Source organism: Bos taurus, chromosome 6 (genome assembly GCF_002263795.3).
Source record: "Bos taurus isolate L1 Dominette 01449 registration number 42190680 breed Hereford chromosome 6, ARS-UCD2.0, whole genome shotgun sequence".
Taxonomy (NCBI): Eukaryota; Metazoa; Chordata; class Mammalia; order Artiodactyla; family Bovidae; genus Bos; species Bos taurus.
The window spans coordinates 90,974,662-90,999,802 of NC_037333.1; the positions used below are offsets into that span (position 1 = coordinate 90,974,662).

General features: G+C 41.1%; 1 protein-coding gene across 13 annotated transcripts in view; it reads left to right on the plus strand.

Moving 5' to 3' along the window:
- The window catches only part of ART3 (ADP-ribosyltransferase 3 (inactive)), a 143,819-nt gene that overhangs the window by 110,485 nt on the left and 8,193 nt on the right, over window positions 1-25,141 (plus strand). For all 13 annotated transcript variants that reach the window (XM_059887393.1, XM_059887392.1, XM_059887384.1 and 10 more), the window contains 3 exon segments: window positions 22,526-22,558; window positions 23,487-23,513; window positions 24,513-24,542. In XM_059887393.1, coding sequence (XP_059743376.1) covers window positions 22,526-22,558; window positions 23,487-23,513; window positions 24,513-24,542 — 90 coding nt within the window.

A 25,141-nucleotide genomic window follows, 5' to 3' on the forward strand; every position in this document is an offset into this window, starting at 1 on the left:
GGTCTCCCGCATTGCAGGCAGATGCTTTACCCTCCGAGCCACCACTGCAAATCAAAATATTGTCATTTTGAGGTGTTGTCTTCTCTTATTCTATACAACAATGAACCGTTTCTCAATCGGATTGTGACGTGTGATGTAAAGTAGATTTTATATGACAACCGGTGACAACCAACTCAGTGGTTGGACTAAGAAGCTCCAAAACACTTCCCAAAGCCAAACTTGCACCAAAAAAAGGTCATGGTCACTGTTCATGGTCTGCTGCCAGTCTGACCCACTACCACTTTCTGAATCCCGGCAAAACCACTACATCTGAGAAGTATACTCAGCAAATTGATGAGATGCACTGAAAACCAACGCCTGCAGCCAGAATTGGTCAACAGAAAGGGCCCAGTTCTTCTCCGTGACAGTGCCTGACCACATGTCGCACAGTCGGTGCTTCAAAAGTTGAATGAGTTGCGCTATGTAGTCTTGCCTCATCCGCCATATTCACCTGCCCTCTCGCCAACTGACCAACCACTTCTTCAAGCATCTCGACAACTTTTTGCAGGCAAAGCACTTCCATAACCAAAAAGAGGCAGAAAATGCTTTCTAAGAGTTTATTGAATCCCAAAGCATGGATTTTTATGCTGCAGTAATAGACAAACTTATTTCTCATTGGCAAAAATATTATTGTAATGGTTGCTGTTTTGATGAATAAAGATGTGTTTGAGCCTAGTAATAATGATTTAAAATTCACAGTCCAAAACTGCAGTTACTTTTGTACCAACGTAATCCAATGTGAATTTCTAAGTAGGTGATGTAGAATGTGACTTTTCTTAAACTATTTGATCACAGAATACTTTTCTCGTGATCTGTCTCTTAGACTTAGACTAATGAGGAACAGACTGGAAAATGCTGCACCAGTGTGGACTGATGTGAGCAAGAAGCTAAACATGTTTTGAGTGTGAGCAGAGAAATGTAAATTTGATGTAGAATAGTTCTGAAAAGATGACTCTGGAATAAATTATCTACTTGGAAGAACTTAACCATTAAGCAGAAAGAAGCTGGTACCCCTAAACTAGACCATTACACATCCATAAATACCTCAGCAATGCTAAATCTGAATGAGTGTGCGTGTATGCATTTCATGATAGAGAATTCAGATGTAAATAAAGTTTAGAGATAGCAATTGGTACGAATTGTTTGGCCAAAAGAGCCTGCTTGTTGCATTTGAACAGGACTGAGGAAAAAAATGCAGCTTGGAAGAAAGTATCATCAGAGACGACAGAAAAGATTGTGGTCCAGCACCTTTGGAAGCAGACTGACAGCTGACAAGGGGAGTGAGGCAGTAGCAGCAGATTCGCCTATGGATTATATATGATACTTAGGTGTTTATTGTTATCTTCCTCTACTTGAATGAAAACATCTAAAGAGCAGTTTTTGTTTTGTTTTGTTTTGTTTTTTACTTTTTCCTTCACTGACCTATGACCTACCCCAAGAGTCTAGAAAGGTGTCTGGCCCTGGAACCCATTCAGAGATAAATAAGCAGTGAATAAATGAATAAAAGAAACTTTTAATAAATAAATTCCTGGTAGGAAGTCATAGCTTTGAGATTTCATGTACCTTACAGTGTAGGTATAGTATGATTTACTGGAAGAAAACTAATAAGAGAAATAGTAGTGCATACATCATCCTCTGAACTCTCATTATTTTACTGAACAGGCTGGTCATAGATCATCTGGCATTTTGGACAGTGTTTCTATAGCAAGGGACCAGACTATATATATGTAAATACACTCTACCTGTTAATAGAGTGATCGGGGCAAGGAATGTCAACATTCTCTGACTCGAAAAGTAACCTTGTTAGAAAGGAAGAGCCCCTGGACTCCAGTGGCTGGGGTTAGTCTGTTTTGTTGAGCTTTCTCGGACTTGTTGAGCCATCTCTCTGCTAAGCCATCCAAAGGGGGAAGGAGCTATCCAGATTTATTTTTTATAAATTCACCCCTAGCACTTGAGGGCTCCTCAAATATAAGTACCTTCCTTGGTTCTGATAGACTCTTTTTTAGCCTTCTCTGGAAGTAGCACCGTTTCTGTGCTCTTGTCTGGGATTGGGGATTCAGTAAGATTCTGTATAGATAGACCAGATAGGAAGCGATATATCACGTTCATCACCATGAAATTCACGTTGTGAATCAAATGCCTAGAACATTTGGAAGGTTGTTCAGACTATTTATTTCATATTTATAGGAAAAGGGAGACCTCTTTTATTATCAACCCCTTCCAGACTTTCACCCACCAGACTTGTTCATGCTGTTATATCAGTCAAGGCTCAACCAGAGAAACAAAATCAGTTGTAAGGAGTTGGCTTACGTGATTGTATTGGCTAGCAAGACAAGTCTGAAATCCATAGGTCAGGCTGTCATGAGCTGAAGCTGTGTCCATAGGCAGAATTTCTTCTCATAGCTTCTGTGGGTCTGGAATCTGGGTTCACTGTAGCTGGGTCTTTTGACTCAGGATCTCTCTAAAAAGACTTTTGAGAGATCAGTCTTCATAATACATGGCTGGGGAAGATTTACCTCCGACCTCACTTACATGGTTGATGGCAGGATTCAGTTTCCTGTGGGTTGTTGTATATGTGCATGCTAAGTTGCTTCAGTTGGGTTGTTGACTAAGGCCTTAGTTCGTCATGAGCTATTGACTGGAGGCCTCCCTTGTTCCTTAGGCCTCTCCATAGACTGTCTCACAGCATGGCACCTTTCTTTATCAAAATGCCAGTAAGCCAGAGAGAGCCAACGAGTCATAGTCTCTTGCAGTCTAACCACAGGAGTGACATTGCATCACTTTTGCTATATTCCTTTTGCTAGAAGTAGGTTACTACGTTCAGTCCACACTTGAGAGGATTACTAGAGTGTGAATAGTAGGCAGCAAGATCATTGGGAAACATGTCAGAAGCTGCCTGCTATCATCCCAACCCATTATAGTCTGTCACTTCCTATTGGGGATGACTCACATTGACTGTCTTCTTTCCATAATGATGAATTCTGTGGTAACCTCTACAGTCAGGATAGCAGCCCCAGAATCACTGGGGAAGCAAAGTTAGCATCTTGTTTCATATACAGGTGATTTTGATCTAATCAGAATTATCTTTTTGCCAAGGTCATATGAAATATATGTTCATTTACTGAAGTAAGAACAGATGCTATATGAATGTTCATATGTCCACTGAGGTCAGAACAAGTACACCCACACAAGCATATCCTTGGCGCTTGGGAACTTGGCCGAGGCAGAAATTAACATGATTGTTTGCAGCTTATAAAAAGCTGAAGACAGCCATCCAGTCAGCCCTACAGAAATCTTCACTGGGGAGGCTGTTAGAATTTTTAATTTGTAGTCCTTATCCTTTACAAGTGATTTCCTTAGTGTAGTAGTTTTGTGTATATAGCCAGAAGCTGTAATAGAGACAGTGACCACACATGCTTGATTTCCTTTGTTGGTTTCCAGATGCTTTTCTTTAGATGCAGTCACTTAATATGAGCCTGTATGTGATTAACATAAAGACTGAGCTTATGAGTTGTATTTGCTGCATTTTTTTCCATAGTGAGAAATTGTGTAGAAGTTTATTAACCCAGTTCTGAGTGTCTAAATGACCCAATCATACAGCTATGGCATTAGTATTGGCAGATTTCAGTTAGTACCCCAGTAGGTGTGCTCCCTACCAGGATCACCATTTGAAGTTCAGCTTCTCACACAGAGCACCCAAGACAGTGAACAAGTCATTAATCATCATCTTTGTTGCTAAGTGGTTTTCAGCTCTTTGTTACCCCATGGACTACAGCATGCTAGGCTCTTCTTTTCTCCATTATCTCCCAGAGTTTTCTGAAATTATGTCCATTGAGTTGGTGATGCTATCTAACCATCTCATCCTCTGTCACCCCTTCTCCTCCAGCCCTCAGTCCTTCTCAGCATCAGGTGGCCAAAGTATTGGAGCTTCAGCTTCAGCATCAGTCCTTCCAATGAATATCCAGGACTTATTTCCTTTAGAATGGACTGGTTTGATCTCCTTGCAGTCCAAGGGACTCTCAAGAGTCTTCTCCATTACCACAGTTCGAAAGCATCAATTCTTCGGCGTTCAGCCTTCTTTGTGGTCCAACTCTCACATCCATACATGACTACTGGAAAAACCATGGCTTTGACTGGATGGATGCTTACAAACCATGGATCTTTGTAAGAAGCAAAGTAATGTCTCTGCTTTTTAATATGCTGTCTAGGTTTGTCATAGCTTTTCTTCCAAGGAGCAAGTGTCTTTTAATTTCATGGCTGTAGTCACCATCTGCAGTGAGTTTGGAGCCCAAGAAAATAAAATCTCACTGTTCGCACTTTCCCCCTTTCTATTAGCCATGAAGTTATGGGACCAGATGCCATAATCTTAGTTTTTTTAATGTTGAGTTTCAAGTTAGCTTTTTCACTCTCCTCTTTCACCCTCATGCAGGGCTCTTTAGTTCTTCTTCACTTTCTGCCATTAGAATGGTATCTTCTGCTTATCTGAGGTTGTTGATATTTCTCCCGGCAGTGTCGATTCTGGCTTGTGATTTGTCCAACTTGTGCTTCATCCAGTCCAGCATTTCACATGGTGTACTCTGCATATAAGTTAATTAAGAAGGTTGACAATATACAGCCTTGACTTACTCCTTTCACAGTTTTGACCCAGTCCATTGTTCCATGTCTGGTTCTAACTCTTGTTTCTTGACCTGCATATAGGTTTCTCAGGAGGCAGGTAAGGTGGTCTGGTATTCCCATCTCTTTAAGAATTTTTCACAGTTTGTTGTGAGCCACACAGTCAAAGGCTTTAGTGTAGTCAGTGAAGCAGAAGTAGATGTATTTCTGGAATTTCCTTGCTTTCTCTGTGACCCAGTATATGTTGGCAATTTGATCTCTGGTTTCTCTGCCTTTTCTAAACCCAGCTTGTACATCTGGAAGTTCTTGGTTTAAGTACTGTTGAATTCTAGCTTGAAGTATTTTGAGCATAACCTTGCTAGCATATGCAGTGAGCGAAATTGTATGGTAGTTTGAACATTCTTTGGCATTACCCTTTGGGATTGGAATGAAAACTGACCTTTTCCAGTCCTGTGGCCACTGCTTATTTTCCAAAATTGCTGACATTGAGTGCAGTACTTTAACAGCATCATCATTTAGGATTTGAAATAGTTCAGCTGGAATTCTGTTACCTCCACTAGCTTTGTTCCTAGTAATGCTTTCTAAGACCCACTTGACTTCATACTCCAGCATATCTGGCTCTATGTGAGTGACCACACTACTACAGTTATCCAGGTCATTAAAATCTTTTTTTGTGCAGCTGTTCTGTGTACTCTTGCCACTTAATCTCTTCTGCTTCTGTTAGGTCTTTACGATTTCGGTCCTTTTATTGTGTCCATCCTTACAATGGATGAATGCAGCATTTCATTGGATTTGCCCAACGTTGCAATAGGCTGTTTTGTTCTGTGCTATCTTTTCAGGTGTAATGTCTTACAGGTAAGGACCCCATTGAGTGTAGTTTGGATAAAGTAGTAGGTAAGACTTTGTATTGTCTAATGCAGAGGTTCTCAGATTTTCTCGGTTCATGGTGTTCTTAGTGATGTCATAATTTTTCACAGTGTCTCTAATCTGAAATAAATACGTAAAAGGTCTATTTATTAAGTAAAATCAAATCAAACATCTCAGTATTTGTCTTAACATCTTAGTAGATGTTTTAAGTTATATATATAAATTTCAAGTGCTGTTATTTCGTTCTTTACCATAGTGACTTGCTAATGTGATGTCTGTGCCTGTTGGACACTGACTGCATAGCTTCTCAGACTTTGGTATCAGAGTAGATACTGCCTTATTTCCTGATCATTGATTTTCACATGTATTTGCTTTTTATCACAATTGCTAAAAACCTAGCTTTGCAAATATATGATGTTATTGAACTGTATGTAATGTAGTGTAACTTTGAAACTGTTCTACCTAAAGCTGATAGTTCATGCACTATCTGAATGATATCAAATATGGCTCTGTTTGTCTTGAAATTTTTAAAATATCCTTTGGTGTCCCTGTAAATTTGCTAGAGCATTCAGGGACACCTCTACCACTGTTTGGGAACTGCAGGTCTAGTGGATGGGCAGCCATTTATTTATGAAAGTGGCTGAGGCTTTAGCAGCCAGGTTTAGCTGTTAAATTTCTACGTGACAGTGAAACTTTTGGGAGTTTGTCCTACTTCATGGAAATGTGGTTCAAAGAGAACCCTTTGCACAATGAAATATTGGGCTGGGGAGTCATGGCTTCTTTTTCTGTGAGATAGTCTACATCATTAGGCCCAGTAACAGGCTAGTAGTGGTAGCCCTACAAAGGGAAGAAGTCCTTGTGTCCAAAAGCCCAGTGGCTTTACTGTTGTGCCAGAAATTCCAGTCAGCTGGGAGTTTGGTCAGAAACATCTGTAATTGTTTGAGATCTGAAGGAGATGGAAACCCAAGGGAGGGTTTTATTTACGATTGTCTGAACTGCTTCTGAGAAACGCTGGGCTGGAAGAAGCACAAGCTGGAATCAAATTGCCGGGAGAAATATCAATAATCTCAGATATGCAGATGACACCACCCTTAATGGCAGAAAGTGAAGAGGAACTAAAAAGCCTCTTGATGAAAGTGAAAGAGGAGAGTGAAAAAGTTGCCTTAAAGCTCAACATTCAGAAAACTAAGATCATGGCATCTGGTCCCATCACTTCATGGTGGATAGATGGGGAAACAGTGGAAACAGTGGCAGACTTTATTTTTTGGGGCTCCAAAATCACTGCAGATGGTGACTGCAGTCATGTAATTAAAAGACGCTTACTCCTTGGAAGGAAAGTTGTGACCAACCTAGATAGCATATTCAAAAGCAGAGATATTACTTTGCCAACAAAGGTCCATCTAGTCAAGGCTATGGTTTTTCCTGTGTTCATGTATGGATGTGAGAGTTGGACTGTGAAGAAGGCTGAGCATGGAAGAATTGATGCTTTTGAACTGTGGTGTTGGAGAAGACTCTTGAGAGTCCCTTGGACTGCAAGGAGATCCAACGAGTCCATTCTGAAGGAGATCAGCCCTGGGATTTCTTTGGAAGGACTGATGCTGAAGCTGAAACTCTAGTACTTTGGCCACCTGATGCGAAGAGCTGACTCATTGGAAAAGACCCTGATACTGGGAGGGATTGGGGGCAGGAGGAGAAGGGGACGATAGAGGATGAGATGGCTGGATGGCATCACTGACTCGGTGGACGTGAGTCTTGAGTGAACTCCGGGAGTTGGTGATGGACAGGGAGGCCTGGCGTGCTGCAATTCATGGGGTCGCAAAGAGTTGGACACGACTGAGCAACTGAACTGAACTGCTTCTAAGTCTTCTTACCATAGAGCTTCTTGCTAAAATGACAGCTTACAAGGTTTCCAGTGTGGCAGGTAGGAATAGGCACTATTCTTCATCCTCTGAGTTCTTTCACTGTCCTTGGGTAGAGTCCTTACACAAGTAAACTGATCAGTACTTTGGTGAGTCCTGGAAACCCTAAAGATATCTGGGGTTCTCTATGCAGCTCCTTTCTCTTTAGTATTCTGTAAAAACCAGACTATCCTGATATTTTTCCTTTGTGCAAAAAGTTTAAACTGCTTAAAATAGTTAAAATACCATTTGAGTTTTCTATTTATTTTTGAGTTATTTTTGATAAGCTACATTTTCCTAGGAACTGTCCATTTGCCTTAGATTTCAAATTTATTGGCATAAAGCTAATCATAATAACCTCATGTCTTTTTACACCTGTTGAATCTGTAGTTATATTCCCTTTTTCAGTCTCTATATATGTGTCTTATCCTGTTTATTTCTGAATCAATCTCTTACCCACTTTTAACCCTGCTACTTTTTTATTCAAGTATAGTTGACTTACAATATTGTCTTAGTTTCAAGTGTACAGAATGATTCAGTTTTATGTATTTTTTCAGGTTATTTTCCATTATAGGTTATACTGGACATTATGTATATAGCTTATGGTGTTATATGGTAAATCCTTATTGTTTAGACTTTACTTCATTTAGTGTGATATTCTCTAGGTCCTTCTGTGTTGCAGTGTCATTATTTCATTCCTTCTTGTGGCTGAGTAATATTCCATTGTGTGTGTGTGTGTGTGTGTAGTGTATGTGTGTGTATACACACACACCCCCCCCACACACATCTTCTTAAGGCAGTCAGTTGGTGGACGCTTAGATTGTTTCCATGTCTTGCTCATTCTATGTAGTGCTGCTGTGAACATTTGGGTGCATGTATTTTTCAAATTAGAATTTTATCCAGATATTTGCCCAGGAGTGGGATTGCTGGATTGTATGGTAGTTCAGTTTTTATTTTCTTCAAGAGCCTCAATACTGTTTTCCATAGTGGGTGTACGAATTTACATTGTATAAGAGAGTTTCCTTTTCTCCACATTTCTCTCCAGTATTTATTATTTGCAGACTTTTTGATAATAGCTGTTCTGTTCAGGTTGTGAGGTGATACCTCATTGTCGTTTTGATTTGCCTTTCTTTAATAATTATGATATTGAGCATCTTTTCATGTGCCTGTTGGCTATATGAATGTTGTCTTTGGAAAAATTTCTATTGAAGTCTTCTTTACATTTCTTTTTTTTTTTTTTTTGCTATTGAGTTGCTTGGGCTTCCCTTGTGGCTCAGTTGGTAAAGAATCCACCTGCAATGTGGGAGACCCTGGTTTTATCCCTGGGTTGGGAAAATCCCCTGGAAAGGGGAAAGGCTACCCACTCCAGTGTTCTGGCCTGGAGAATTCCATGGACAGTAAAGTCCATGAGGTTGCAAAGAGTTGGACACGACTGAGCAACTTGCACATGAACATGAACATTGAGTTGTATGAGCTATTCGTGTATTTTTGATAGTAACTTGTCAGTTACTTTCTTCAGGCTGTCTTTTCATTTTGTTGATGGTTTCCTTTGCTGTGCAAAAGCTTTTAACTTTGATTAGGTCCCATTTGTCTATTTTTGCCTTTATTTCATTTGCCCTGGGAGACTGATCTAACAACATTTTGCTGCAATTTATGCCAGAGAATGTTTTGCTTATGTTCTTTTCTAGGAGTTTTATGGTTCAAGTCAGTTCAGTTGCTCAGTCATGTCCAACTCTGTGACCCCATGGATTGCAGCACACCAGGCTTCCCTGTCATGAACAACTCTGGGAGCTTGCTCAGACTCATGTCCATCAAGTCAGTGATGCCATCCAACCATCTCATCTTCTGTCATTCCCTTCTCCTCCTGCCTTCAATCTTTCCCAGCATCAAGATCTTTTCCAGTTCACATCAGGTGGCCAAAGTGCTGAAGCTGAAGCTTCAGCATCAGTCCTTCCAGTAAATATTCAGGACTGATTTCCTTTAGGATGAACTGGTTGGATCTCCTTGCAGTTCAAGGGACCCTCAAGAGTCTTTTCCAACACCACAGTTCAAAAGCATCAGTCCTTCAGTGCTCAGCTTTCTTTATAGTCCAGCTCTCACACCCATACATGACCACTGGAAAAACCATAGTTTTGACTAGATGGACATTTGTCGGTGAAGTAATGTCTCTGCTTTTTAATATGCTGTTTAGATTGGTCGTAGCTCTTCTGCCAAGGAGCAAGCATCTTTTAATTTCATGGCTGCAGTCACCATCTGCAGTGATTTTGCAGTCCAATAAAATAAAATCTGTCACTATTTCCATTGTTTCCCCATCAGTTTGCCATGAAGTGATGGGACCGGATGCCATGATCTTAGTTTTTTGAATGTTGACTTTTAAAGTAACTTTTCACTCTCCTCTTACTCATCAAGAGGCTCTTCGATTCCTTTTCACTTTCTGTCATAAGGGTGGTGTCATCTGCAGCTTGTGCTTCATCCAGCCTGGCATTTCGCATGATGTACTCTCCATATAAGTTAAATAAGCAGGGTGACAATATACAGCCTGGAAGTACTCCTTTCCCAATTTGGAACCAGTCTGTTGTTCCATGTTCAGTTCTAACTGTAGCTTCTTGACCTGCATACAGATTTCTCCAGAGGCAGGTAAGGTGATCTGGTATTCCCATCTCTTTAAGAATTTTTCACTGTTTGTCGTGATCCACACAGTTAAAGGCTTTGGCGTAATCAGTAGAGCAGAAGTAGGTGTTTTTCTGGAATTCTCACTTTTTCTATGATTCAACGGATGTTGACAATTTGATCTCTGGTTCCTCTGCCTTTTCTATACCCAGTTCGAACATCTGGAAGTTCTTGGTTCACATACTGTTGAAGCCTGGCTTGGAGAATTTTGAGCATTACTTTGCTAGTGTGTGAGATGAGGGCAATTGTGTGGTAGTTTGAACATTCTTTGGCATCGTCTTTCTTTGGGATTGGAATGAAAACTGACCTTTTCCAGTCTTGTGGCGCCTGGTGAGTTTTCCAAATTTGCTGGCATATTGAGTGCAGTGCTTTCACAGCATCATTTTTTAGGATTTGAAGTAGCTCAACTGGAATTCATCACCTCCACTAGCTTTGTTTGTAGTGATGCTTCCTAAGGCCCTCTTCACTTTGGACTCCAGGATGTCTGGCTCTAGTTGAGTGATCACACCATAGTGGTTATCTGGGTCATTAACATCTTTTTTATGTAGTTCTTCTGTGTATTCTTGGCACCTTTTCTTAATATCTTCTGTTTCTGTTAGGTCCATACCGTTTTGTCCTATATTTGCCCATCTTTGCATGAAATGTTCCTTTGGTATCTCTAATTTTCTTGAACAGATCTATAGTCTTTCCAATTCTGTTGTTTTTCTCTATTTCTTTACATTAATCACTGAGGATCAATGATAGCTCAGTTGGTAAAGAGTCTGCCTGCAATGCAGGAGACACCAGTTCAATTCCTGGGTTGAGAAAATCCACTGGAGAAGGGATAGGTTACCCACTCCAATATTATTGGGCTTTCCTTGTGGCTCAGCTGAAGAGTCCACCTGCAGTTTAGGAGACCTGGGTTAGATCCCTGGGTTCCCTTCTCCCCTGGAGAAGGAAAAGGCTGCCCACTCCAGTATTCTGGCCTGGAAAATTCCATGGACTATATAGTCCATGGGGTCACAAAGAGTTGGACAGAACTAAGCAGCTTTCTTACTTTTGCATTCCAGGCCCCTGTAATGAAAAGGACATCTTTTTTGGGTGTTAGTTCTAAAAGGTCTTGTAGGTCTTCATAGAACCGTTCAACTTCAGCTTCTTCAGCGTTACTGGTTGGGGCATAGACTTGGATTACTGTGATACTGAATGGTTTGCCTTGGAAACGAACAGAGATCATTCTGTCGTTTTTGAGATTGCATCCAAGTACTGCATTTCAGACTCTTTGGTTGACCATGATGGCTACTCCATTTCTTCTGAGGGATTCCTGCCCGCAGTAGTAGATATAATGGTCATCTGAGTTAAATTCACCCATTTCAGTCCATTTCAGTTCGCTGATTCCTAGAATGTCGACATTCACTCTTGCCATCTCTTGTTTGACCACTTCCAGTTTGCCTTGATACATGGACCTGACATTCCAGGTTCCTATGCAATATTGCTCTTTACAGCATTGGTCCTTGCTTCTATCACCAGTCACATCCACAGCTGGATATTGTTTTTGCTTTGGCTCCATCCCTTCATTCTTTCTGGAGTTATTTCTCCACTGATCTCCAGTAGCATATTGGGCACCTACTGACCTGGGGAGTTTCTCTTTCAGTATCCTATCATTTTGCCTTTTCATACTGTTCATGGGTTTCTTAAGGCAAGAATACTGAAGTGGTTTGCCATTCCCTTCTCCAGTGGACCACATTCTGTCAGATCTCTCCACCATGACCCGCCCATCCTGGGTCAAGCTGGAATCAAGATTGCCGGGAGAAATATCAATAACCTCAGATATGCAGATGATACCACCCTTATGGCAGAAAATGAAGAGGGACTAAAAAGCCTCTTGATGAAGGTGAAAGTGGAGAGTGAAAAAGTTGGCTTAAAGCTCAACATTCAGAAAACTAAGATCATGGTATCCAGTCCCATCACTTCATGGGAAAGAGATGGGGAAACAGTGGAAACAGTGTCAGACTTTATTTTTCTGGGCTCCCAAATCACTGCAGATGGTGACTGCAGCCATGAAATTAAAAGACAGTTGCCGCAGCACTGTTTATAATAGCCAGGACATGGAAGCAACCTAGATGTCCATAAGCAGATGAATGGATAAGAAAGCTGTGGTACATATACACAATGGAGTATTACTTAGCCATTAGAAAGAATACATCTGAATCAGTTCTAATGAGGTGGATGAAACTGGAGCCTATTATACAGAGTGAAGTAAGCCAGAAGGAAAAACACCAATACAGTATACTAATGCATATATATGGAATTTAGAAAGATGATAACAATAACCCTGTGTACGAGACAGCAAAAGAGACACTGATGTATGGAACAGTCTTATGGACTCTGTGGGAGAGGGAGAGGGTGGGAAGATTTGGGAGAATGGCATTGAAACATGTAAAATATCATGTATGAAACGAGATGCCAGTCCAGGTTCAATGCACGATACTGGATGCTTGGGGCTAGTGCCCTGGGACGACCCAGAGGGATGGTATGGGGAGGGAGGAGGGAGGAGGGTTCAGGATGGGGAGCACATGTATACCTGTGATGGATTCATTTTGATATTTGGCAAAACTAATACAATTATGTAAAGTTTAAAAATAAAATAAAATTTAAAAAAATAAAAAAAATAAATAAATAAAAGACACTTGCTCCTTGGAAGGAAAGTTATAACCAATCTACATAGCATATTCAAAAGCAGAGACATTACTTTGCCAACAAAGGTTCATCTAGTCAAGGCTATGGTTTTTCCTGTGGTCATGTATGGATGTGAGAGTTGGACTGTGAAGAAGGCTGAGCGCCGAAGAATTGATGCTTTTGAACTGTGGTGTTGGAGAAGACTCTTGAGAGTCCCTTGGACTGCAAGGAGATCCAACCAGTCCATTCTGAAGGAGATCAGCCCTGGGATTTCTTTGGAAGGAATGATGCTAAAGCTGAAACTCCAATACTTTGGCCACCTCATGCAAAGAGTTGACTCATTGGGAAAGACCCTGATACTGGGAGGGATTGGGGGCAGGAGGAGAAGGGGACGACAGAGGATGAGATGGCTGGATGGCATCACTGACTCGATGGACGTGAGTCTGAGTGAACTCCGGGAGTTGGTAATGGACAGGGAGGCCTGGCGTGCTGTGATTCATGGGGTCGCAAAGAGTTGGACACTACTGAGCGACTGATCTGATCTGATCTGAGCAGCTTTCACTTTCAGTTGTATGGTATTATGTCTTATATTTAGTTCTTTATACCATTTGAGTTTATTTTTGTATATGGTGTAGGGGCGTGCTCTGATTTCATTGATTTTTATGTTAACTGTCCAGCTTTCCCAGTACTACTTATTGAAGAGACTTTCTTCATTATGTGTTCTTGCCTCCTTTGTTGCAGGTTAATTGGCTGTAGGTGTGTTGCTTTATGTCTGGGCTGTCTATTCTGTTCAATTGACATACGTTTTTGTGGCAATTCCATGCCGTTTGATTACTATAGCTTTGTAGTATTGTCTGAAGTCTGGGAGGCTTATGTCTCCAGCTTTGTTCTTTTGTTCAGTATTGCTTTGGCAGTTCTGGGTCTTTTATGGTTCCATATAAATTTTAGGATTATTAGTTCTAGCATTGTGAACATGGAATGGAGATTTTGATAGGGTTTGCATTAAATCTGTAGATTGCTTTGGGTAGTATGGCCATTTTAATAATAATCCCAGTCTAAGAGCATGGGACACCTTTCCATTTCTTTGAATCATCTTCAGTTTACTTGAAAATTATCAATTTCCTTCAGTGTTTTATAGTTTTCAGTGTATAGCTCTTTCATGCCCATAGTTAAAAGTTTATTCCTGGGTATTTTTTGGACATGGTTATATTTTTGGGGACTCCAAAATCACTGGAGATGGTGACTGCAGCCATGAAATTAAAAGACACTTACTCCTTGGAAGGAAAGTTATGACCAACCTAGATAGCATATTGAAAAGCAGAAACATTACTTTGCCAACAAAGGTCCGTCTAGTCAAGGCTATGGTTTTTCTAGTGGTCATGTATGGATGTGAGAGTTGGACTGTGAAGAAAGCTGAGCACCGAAGAATTGATGCTTTTGAACTGTGGTGTTGGAGAAGACTCTTGAAAGTCCCTTGGACTGCAAGGAGATCCAACCAATCCATTCTAAAGGAGATTGGTCCTGGATGTTCTTTGGAAGGACTGATGCTAAAGCTGAAACTCCAGTACTTTGGCCACCTGATGCGAAGAGTTGACTCACTGGAAAAGACTCTGATGCTGGGAGGGATTGGGGGCAGGAGGAGAAGGGGACAACAGAGGATGAGATGGCTGGATGGCATCACTGACTCGATGGATGTGAGTATGAGTGAACTCCGGGAGTTGGTGATGGACAGGGAGGCCTGGAGTGCTGCGATTCATGGGGTCACAAAGAGTCGGACACGACTGAGCAACTGAACTGAACTGAAGTGAATAAAGAGCATTGCTTTTTTACTTTCTGATATTCCGTTGTTAGCATAAAGAAATGCAGCAGATTTCTGTATATTAATCTTATATCCTACTAACTTGTTGAAATCATTTATTAGTTCTAATAGTTTTTGTGTGAAGTCTGTAGGGCCCTCTGTATCGAATATCATGTCATCTGCAAATAGTGACAGTTTTACCTCTTCCCCTCAAATTTGGATACCTTTGTTTTTCTAATCTGATTCCTTTGCTGGGATTTCTAATACTATATTAGATAGTAGTGGTGAGAGTTGGCTTGTCTTATTCCTAAATGAGCAGGAAGGCTTTCAGCTTCTCACTGTTGAGTATGATGTTGACTATGGGTTTATTGTAAATGGCTTTTATTGTGTTGAGCTGTGCCACCTTGGTGAAAGTTTTTGTCATGAATGGATATTGAATTTTATCAGATCCTTTTTCTGCATCTTTTGAGATGGTCGTGTGATTTTGTCTTTCCTTTTGTTAATGTGGAATATCACATTGATTTACTTAGTGTTGAACCATTATCATTATATAGTTTTTGTCTTTGTCTTTCTTTATGGACTTTGTTTTAAAGTTTGTGTTGCCTAATGTGAATATTGCTACCCCTGCTTTCTTGCTGTTTTCATTTGAATGAAATACCCTTTTCCATCCCCTCACTTTCAATCTGTGTATCTCTTTTGCCCTAATGTGAGTCTCTTGTTAACAACATACTATTGTTTGTTTGTTTTTTAAACTGCCATTCTGTTCTGTTGATTGGAGCATTTAGTGTGTCAACATTTAAACTAATTATTGACAAGTATATGTTTATTGCCATTTTAAAACCTTGTTTTCCAGATGATTTTGTAATTCTTGCTTGTTCATTTCTTCTTTTTGTTGTTTGATGGTTTTCTTTTGTGCTTGAGTTGCTTTCTTTTTGTTTTTGTGACTGTTGTATGATTTTGATTTGTGGTTACCTTGGTTATACTTGCATTAGATTGGTAGTTATGAAAGTTCAGACACATTCTAAAAGATATACATTTTTTTCCTGCCTTCCCTTATATTTTTTATTTTGATGACCTGTTTTACATCATAATGTTTATCTTTTTGCTATTAATTGTAGTTATCACTTCTACGAAATTTTTTGATCATTTTTTAATCTGTGACCTGGCTTATTTAGTTTAGTTCAGTTCAGTCGCTCAGTCATGTCGCTTATTTAAGTGATCTTCAATTCTTTTATGTATTTGCCTTTCCTATTATGATTTTCCCTTTTCTGTAGATTCTTGATTCTTTCCTAGTTAGATAAGACCTTTCAATATTTCTTTTAGGTTGGGTTTGGTACTGCTGTATTCTGGTTTTTGCTTGTTTAAGAAATCCTTTATCTCTCCTTTTAGTCTAAAGGATAACCTTGCTGGGTAGAGTAACCTAGGTTGCGGACCTTTCCCTTTCATGACTTTGAATATATCATGCCACTTCCTTCTGGCTGCAAAGTTTCTGCAGAGAAATTAGCTAATAGCCTTTTGGGGGTTCCTTTGTAACTGACTCTTTGTTTCTCTTTTGCTGCCTTTACATTCCTCTCTTGAACTTTGTCCATTTTAATCACAGTATGTCATGGTATTGGTCTGTTTAGGTGCATCTTACTTGGGACCCTCTGTGCTTTCTGTACCTAGGTATCTGTTTCCTTTGTTAGATTTGGTAAATTTTCAGCCATAATTTCTTCAAATCCTTTTTTTTTTTTTTTTTTTTGGCTACACCGTGCAACTTGTGGGATCTTGGTTCCCTGACCAAGGATTGAACCCAGGCCCATGGCAGTGCAAGCGCTGAGTCTTAACCATTGGACCACCAGAGAATTCCCTGAAATGCACTTTTAATACCCTTCTTTCTTTCTTCTGGAACCCCTATTATGTGTAGATTGGCATACTTTTATCTCATAGACCTTCTTTAATGCTATCATTTTTTAAAATTTGTGTCTTTTGTTCTGATTGGAGGATTTCCATTATTCTGGAAATTCCAGTATTCCATTATTCAGATCACTTATCCATTCTGCATTATTTAGTCTCCTATTCTTTACTTCTAGATTGATTTTTATCTTGGCAATTGAGTTGTTTAATTTTGATTGGATCTTCTTTATAGTTTCTAGTTCCTTGTTACAATGATTCTGCATTTCTGTCAATAATCTTTATTCCTTTAACATTTTTTTTTAACCTCCTTTTTGAACTTAGAGTCAGATAGACTGGAGAGGTCTGTTTCATTATTTGTTCTTTCAGAGGATTTCTCTTGTTCTTTTAACTGGGAGTGGTTCCTGTGCTTTTTAAATTTTACTTACATTTACCTGTCTCTTTAAATTTAGGAGAAACAGTTGTCTTCTGTGGTTTTGAAGGGCTGGCTTTCATGCGGGAGCATCCCTCAATAGACTGTGGGTCCAGTAATTTTGGTGTGAGGGCTTCTTTTGGCATGGCATCTTTTCCTTCAAAGTGCTCTGACTGTTATCCTCTTGATAAGGGGTGACTGGTAGTGTGGTGACTAGAGCCTGCACCGGATGTTGGGCAGGGCCTCCTTTTCCCTCCTCTTGTGGGGTGGGATCTGCTCCCCAGTGGAAATCCTGAGGGTCAGTTCTATAAGGCTCCATTGCCCTTAAGTATGTGATCTGTCCCCAAGGAGGTGAGCACTTAATCAGGTGAGGCCCATGTGGTCATAGTGAATCTGTGCCCAAGCAGGCCCCCACAGTTCTGCCCAGAAGCAGTCCAAGGTCTCATGCGTTTCTTGCCTAGTGTTCAGCTGGTGCTGGAGGCTGGGGCATTGTGGCTGCAGGAATCAAGGTGGTGGTGTTGCCGCCTGGCATTGGGGCTGCCTCTGTGATAGGGTTCTCCCCAGGACCTGTCTACCCCAGATCCAGCTCTAAGTTGCTATGTGAGGTGGGCAGAACTGGAACACCCCAGCTGAGTACTCCTCCCAAGGGGACTATCTACCTTGCCTGCTACCCACTGTGAACACCAACAAAGTCCACTGCTGGAGCCCAGCCCCTCCATGAATTCTGGCAGTCGGCTCTGGTTTGGCCCAGACCATGTGAATGCAGAGTTCCAAAGAATAGCAAGGAGAGATAAGAATGCCTTCCTCAATGATGAATGCAAAGAAATAGAGGAAAATAATAGAATGGGAAAGACTAGAGATCTCTTCAAGAAAATTAAAGATACAAAGGGAACATTTCCTGCAAAGATGCACACAATAAAGGACAGAAATAGTATGCACCTAACAGACGCAGAAGATATTAAGAAGAGGTGGCAAGAATACACAGAAGAACCACGCAAAAAAGATCTTCATGACCCAGATAACCATGATGGTGTGATCACTCACCTAGAGCCAGACATCCTGGAATGCAAAGTCAAGTGGGCCTTAGAAAGCATCACTACGAACAAAGCTAGTAGAGGTGATGGAATTCCAGTTGAGCTATTTCAAATCCTGAAAGATGATGCTGTGAAAGTGCTGCACTCAGTATGTCAGCAAATTTGGAAAACTCAGCAGTGGCCACAGGACTGGAAAAGGCAATGCCAAAGAATGCTCAAACTACCGCACAATCTCATTCATCTCACACGCTAGTAAAGTAATGCTCAAAATTCTCCAAGCCAGGCTTCAGCAATACCTGAACCATGAACTTCCAGATGTTCAGGCTGGATTTAGAAAAGGTAGGGGAACCAGAGATCAAATTGTCAACGTCCGCTGAATTATTGAAAAAGCAAGAGAGTTCCAGAAAAACGTCTACTTTTGCTTTATTGACTATGCCAAAGCCTTTGACTGTGTGGATCACAACAAACTGGAAAATTCTGAAAGAGATGGGAATACCAGACCACCTTACCTGCCTCCTGAGAAATCTGTAGGCAAGTCAAGAAGCAACAGTTAGAACTGGACATGGAACAACAGATTGGTTCCAAATTGGGAAAGGAGTACTCCAAGGCTGTATATTGTCACCCTGCTTATTTAACTTATATGGAGAGTACATCATGCGAAATGCCAGGCTGGATGAAGCACAAGCTGCAATCAAGATTGCTGGGAGAAATACCAATAACCTCAGATATGCAGATAACACCACCTTTATGGCAGAAAGTGAAGAAGAACTAAAGAGCCTGTTGATGAAAGTGAAAGAGGAGAGTGAAAAAGTTGGGTTAAAACGCAGCATTCAGAAAACTAAGGTCATGGCATCCGGTCCCATCACTTCATGGCAAACAGATGTGGAAACAGTGTCAGACTTTATTTTTTGGGGCTCCAAAATCACTGCAAATGGTGATTGCAGCCATGAAATTAAAAGATACTTGCTCCTTGGAAGAAAAACTATGACCAACCTAGACAGCATATTAAAAATCAGAGACATTGTCGACAAAGGTCCGTCTAGTCAAGACTATGATTTTTCCAGTAGTCATGTATGGATGTGAGAATTGGACCATAAAGAAAGCTTAGCACTGAAGAACTGACGCTTTGGAACTGTGGTGTTGGAGAAGACTCTTGAGAGTCCCTTGGACTGCAAGGAGATCAAACCCGTCCATCCTAAAGGAGATCAGTCCTGAATATTCATTGGAAGGACTGATGCTGAAGCTGAAACCCTAATAGTTTGGCTGCCTGATGAAAAGAACTAACTCCTTGGAAAATACCCTGATGCTGGGAAAGATTGAAGGCAGGAGGATAAGGGGACAACAGGATGAGATGGTTGGATAGCATCACCGACGTGATGGACATGAGTTTGAGTAAGCTCCAGGAGTTGTTGATGGACAGGGAGGCCTGGTGTGCTGCAGTCCATGGGGTCGCAAAGAGTCAGATGTGACTGAGCAACTGAACTGAACTAACACCACGGGCCCTTCGGGCTGTCTCCCCCTGGCTTGACAGAGTCCTCCCTCAGGGTCCCCCTCCTGGAGTTTCACCACCTGGCTACTCTACATACTAGCGGCCCACCCAGCGTGTCTTTCAGTCTCAGAAGGGCTGTGAGGTGGAAGCTGTTGGCGTATCTCTGTCCACCTTGAGGCCTAGCAGGCCAGTAGGTTTGCACACCTCACAATCACAGTCCAAGCCCTGCAGCTCCTCTGACCTCCCAGCAGACAGACGGCCTTCGCAGAGTGAGGGCCTGCCTTTGCAGACCCTCCCTGCTTCACAGATCTCTCCGCAGGGTGCCTATCCCATCCTGATGCCTTTTTTCATTCCATCCGTGGGAATCTTTTTCACCGCTTTGGTTGTATAAGAGCTCTTCAGACAGCTTCCAGTTGGTTTTCTGTGAGAATTGTTCTATGTGTAGATGTATTTTTGATGCATTCATTGGTATGAGGTGAGCTCCATGTTCTCCGACTCATCGTCTTGATCTCTCCCCCAACCCTGCTACTTCTTTCAGTTCAGTTCAGTCGCTCAGTTGTGTCCGACTCTTTGCGACCCCATGAATCACAGCACGCCAGGCCTCCCTGTCTATCACCATCTCCTGGAGTTCACTCAAACTCAGGTCCATCAAGTCGGTGATGCCATCCAACCATCTCATCCTCTGTCGTCCCCTTCTCCTCCTGCCCCCAACCCCTCCCAGCATCAGAGTCTTTTCCAGTGAGTCAACTCTTCGCATGAGGTGACCAAAGTACTGGAGTTTCAGCTTTAGCATCATTCCTTCCAAAGAAATCCCAGGGCTGATCTCCTTTAGAATGGTATGGTTGGATCTCCTTGCAGTCCAAGGGACTCTGAAGAGTCTTCTCCAACACCACAGTTCAAAAGCATCAATTCTTTGGCGCTCAGCCTTCTTCACAGTCCAACTCTCACATCCATACATGACCACAGGAAAAACCATAGACTTGACTAGACGAACCTTTGTTGACAAGGTAATGTCTCTGCTTTTGAATATTCTACCTAGGTTGGTCATAACTTTCCTTCCAAGGAGTAAGAGTCTTTTAATTTCATGGCTGCAGTCACCATCTGCAGTGATTTTCGAGCCCCAAAAAATAAAGTCTGACACTGTTTCCACTGTTTCCCCATCTATTTCCCATGAAGTGATGGGACCAGATGCCATGATCTTTGTTTTCTGAACGTTGAGCTTTAACCCAAAATAGTTTGATTCCTGCTGCTGAAAACCCTAATGGGAACTTAAACCTAGGCTCAAAATGGGAGGAGAAATGCAGTCTCATATAAATGGATCTGTGTTAAACGTTAAGAGATACCTGTCTTCTACTATGGGATTCCCAGGTGGCTCAGTGGTGAAGAATCCACCTGCCAGTGCATGAGATGGGGGTTCGATCCCTGGGTCAGAAAGATCCCCTGGAGAAGAAAATGGCATCCCACTTCAGTATTCTTGCCTGGGAAATCGCATGGACAGAGGAGCCTAGCAGACTACAGTCAGTGGGGTCTCTGACTTAGGTAAACAACAGCAATCTACTAAGGATAAGGCTTTCAAATTTTTTTGCCTAACACTTAGAGTGCTTGTTTAAAATGTAGATTTTAATGCAATAAAGTTATCTTTCCCAGAAATTATGTATCAGTAGTCCTGGCTAGAGTCTTAGAATTTACAATTTTAATAAGTGCTTGGGTGATCCTGAGGTGTATGATTGGAAGACTATGTTTTGAGAACGTGAAAGTGTTAGTCACTCAGTCGTGTCTGACTCTGTGACCCCATGAACTGTAGCCTGCCAGGCTCCTCTGTCCATGGGATTCACCAGGCAGAAATACTGGAGTGGACTGCCATTTCCTTCTCCAGGGGATCTTCCCGATACTTTGAGAAATGTGCTCTTAATTTGTGCTACAGAAAAAAGATGAAGGCTTTTAAAATTCCCCAGTGCTTGTCCCCAGGCTGAATCTATCATGTTGGTAGCTTTTTCATCCACAGCTCCCCTCACCCTCACCTTTCCCTCAACTAAAACTTCTGGGTAAGGCTTGCACCCACTCATCACCTGCTGAGACAGCATTTTCTAATAGTCTCTAGAACTTTCAAAAAAAATGTCTTGTATAGCCAAACACCAAGGTTGGCCTCAGGGTACCATCCAGATTCTTACAGATTTCCTGGGCCAGTAGAAACTGGACCAAGTCACCTGGATTCTTGTTGAAACTCCATAAATGGAACAGGATCTGAGGGCAGTTGTCAGTGAGCATGTCTCATAATGAAGCCAGGTGTTTCATATCTGCATCTTAGATTGAGAGGTTCATTCTCAGGGAGTTGAAGTTCCAGATGAGGTGTGTGAGCTAACCAGACTAAGAGAAGAAAACAGAAGAGAACATATGACATCTAGACCTTCCTGTGGTGTCTGGGAAGCCCTCCATGACTCATGCTGGCACTAAAACTAAACACCCTTTCATTGAATTTCTTGGCTTAGCCTTTGTTGGGCAAGCTGGCAGATTCCCCTTTATGTCAAGTCTCAGAGGAGTCACTGCAGCACTCATTGGTGATTCTTTCTAGGGCATCACGAGCAAGAGGCTCGCGGGCCTATCCACACATGCCATTCGATTTCATGTTCCTGCTCTCCAGAAGATAGCGCATTTCCTTACGCGCAGATCAGTGTTCTGGGGCACATCAACTGCGTCTCTCTATGTGAATGCAAAGGATGCTGTTCATATATTCCAGGATCTTGAAGCTCTGATTGAGATTCTTTTTCTCCAGTGGGTACAAATTGTCATAGTAAAGGGATAGGTTAACTGTTGAGGATATTTAGTATCTGAAGAGAGGGTTAGTTAAACAGATAAATTTTCTGCTAATTTTTTCAGACTAATCAGTGTTATTGTTACCTTTGGATGGGATTCTGGAGGTTATTTGAAGCAATCTCCCAAAAAAGACATAAATGAGGAAACTGATTTCCAGAAAAGATAAGTGTTGTGTCTAGATCTACTGCTCTTTAGTGACTATACTATGAAACAAAAATGTAATTTACTTCCCACTAAGTTATAAGTCTCAGAGCTGACAGATTACAGTAGCAACAGACCAATTTGAAGTTTTTAATAGGGTAGATTATGTCTAACTAATAAAACTTTCTCTTTGTGTTTCAGGACTAAAAACTGAAAGTTGTGTTGAGAACATGGGTAAGATATGCTTTAAAGTATTATCTCTGTAATGGGAATTTTGTCAGTGTTATTTCTCTCTGGAATAGGTCAGAGTCACCCCACTATACTGTCACACTGTCAGCCCTCGCTTTCTCAAGGCAGAGTTGTGCTGCCTCTCTTACCTTCTCAGGGGGAGGGTGCAGGGATCCACCTTAACCCTACCCCAGCTTTGCCTGTGGCTGTTCTTTCAAACACTGCATTTGCCTTATGCATGCTGGGACTCTGCCAGCTCTGACCCTAGTCCATCATTACAGGAACTTAAGGGCTCCTGAAAACCCCTACATGACTGCTATGCACAGAGTAAGACTCATATTCCTATGTTTTGGCATCTTGGGTAGTAATATTTGGGAGACTGAAGAAGGAATGGAGTGAATATAGCTCAGGGGGAAAGACTCGGGGGGACAAAATGGTAACTTGGTCTGCTTTCTCAGAGGAAAATAGGAGAATATAACAAAAATAATCTTTCTTAGAGGGCCATGGGAAAGAATTGGAAAGGTAAATAGGAATTCTAAGAATGTTCAGGAACATTTGATGATGTTCCTGACATCATCAAATTAGACTCAACAGATTTTAACTGAAGTTGCGAGAAAATGCCTTGGGCTGGTACATACTTTGGATGGATCCTATTTGAAGATTTCTTTGTTTAAAAAGTTTGAAAAGTAAGGGTCCATTTCTACCTGTTTTCCTGGCTAGTTTTTCTGTGGATTCTTCTTCACATAATTAAAATGAATCTGTAACCATTTGTTTTCAAGATTGAAATTTTATTTCTCATATTGCCATATTTTGTTTGTATCTTGGATGTAAGCCAACTCAAATCTTTATAATTAATAAGCATGTAAAAATAGACTGAACCTGACATTCACTTCTGAGTATAGTACTATGTAATGAAAGCATGTTTGTATTTTAGACTATTTTCAACCTGTCTACAACCCTGGTAAGTATGCTCTAATTTTTAAAAATAACCTGTACATGGGTGTTTAATAGCTCTTTCCTGTTCAGCAAATTCAGTTCTTAGCTGAAGAAAAGGAGTTCTTTGCACCTATGAAGGAGTAACTTGGCAGATAGGAAGTGGGGAAAAGAATCTATTCTGGGGAAATTTACCTCCCTTCAAATGAGAGGGTGGGCTCTCTGGACATCTGAACAATGTGGGAGTAAGGTTGGTGGGACCCAAAGAGCTAGGCACTCTTGACAGGTCCAAGGTCTCTTAATAGGAGAGCTCTATATTAAGTCGTTGAGGTTAGCCTGTGTGACACCAGACATCCAGATGAAAGTGTAAAAAGTTAGTATTTTTGCCTTTCTTAAATAAGCTGGTGTTTGATATCATTTAACTAAAATGTCTGGGTGTAGACGTGCCACTCCCCCCACCTGCTGCCCCCCGCCTGCCCCGCCCCCCGCTGAGTTTCCATATGGTGATATGGCTCAGGTCACTTCTTTGTATCTAAGTTCCTTGATGACATGTTTGGCCCATGTGGCTACAGTGTGAAGAGAGAAAAGTTTCTAGTCTTTGCTTAAGTATGCAGGTTACTTGATGTTTAGAAGGTATTTCCTGTCCTTGTGTGAAGCATTTCATGCATCTGAGGACTTGGTTAGTAACACTTCTTATTGGCTCAGGCAGCCACAAGTTTTACTGGTCTCTTCACAGGGACTTCAGCTACCTTTTCAAGACAGACGTTTTTTCTAGCTTGTGGAGATTGCTAGAAGACTTGTTATATGTAACAGTTTTTCCTGGTAGAAGGGGCCAGAGGACTGTTCAGCCCTATTAGCCAACTGTGTTTAGTTTGTAGCTGACACTTAAATTTAGTAGCATTAGTTTACTGGATATCAAGTGGATCTTTATGGCCATTTTACTTTAAAGTAGTTGTGCTGTAACTATGATAACTCCCAGTTACTTTGGTCTGTTTTTGAAACTGATAAGTTTCTTTTTGTAACTTAGGTGAAGAAAACCAGAAGCTGGAAAACCCTGGTAAGACATTTTCATAAACTCTGGGAGCTTAGATTTGTAGGGCAACTTCCTTAGGGGTGGGAGCAGGTGGGCATAGAATGGTAAGGAAAAGTGGGAAGAGGCAGAACCCACCTGTAGCTTACGAGTTTGATGTATCAGAGGCCCTCCTGAGTTCCAGGTACCCTTCTTAATAAGGATGATACAGCAGCTCTCTCTGTCTCTTAGCTAACAATCCATAGGTCATCCCAGCAGAACAGTTAGAGACATCACATGTGGAACTAGTTCTAGAAAACCTATTATTTTTTGCTTTATACTAGCTGTTACATGGATAGAGGAAGGTGTGATTAATTGTTTCACAAACTCTTGTAACCTAGGGTGTTCATCAGGGGCATAAAAATGACATTGTTTCCTAAATTAAAATGATTATATATATACACACACACATATTTAAATATATGCCAATATATATATATGTGTATATATGTGTGTGTATATAATTATTTCTATATATATGTATAGTTGCTATTAGCTGTATTCATTTGATATTTAGTAAATTCTAAAGTATGACTCATTCCCAAGTTTTTTGGTCTTTTTAAAAATAATATTTTTCAAGGGTGCTG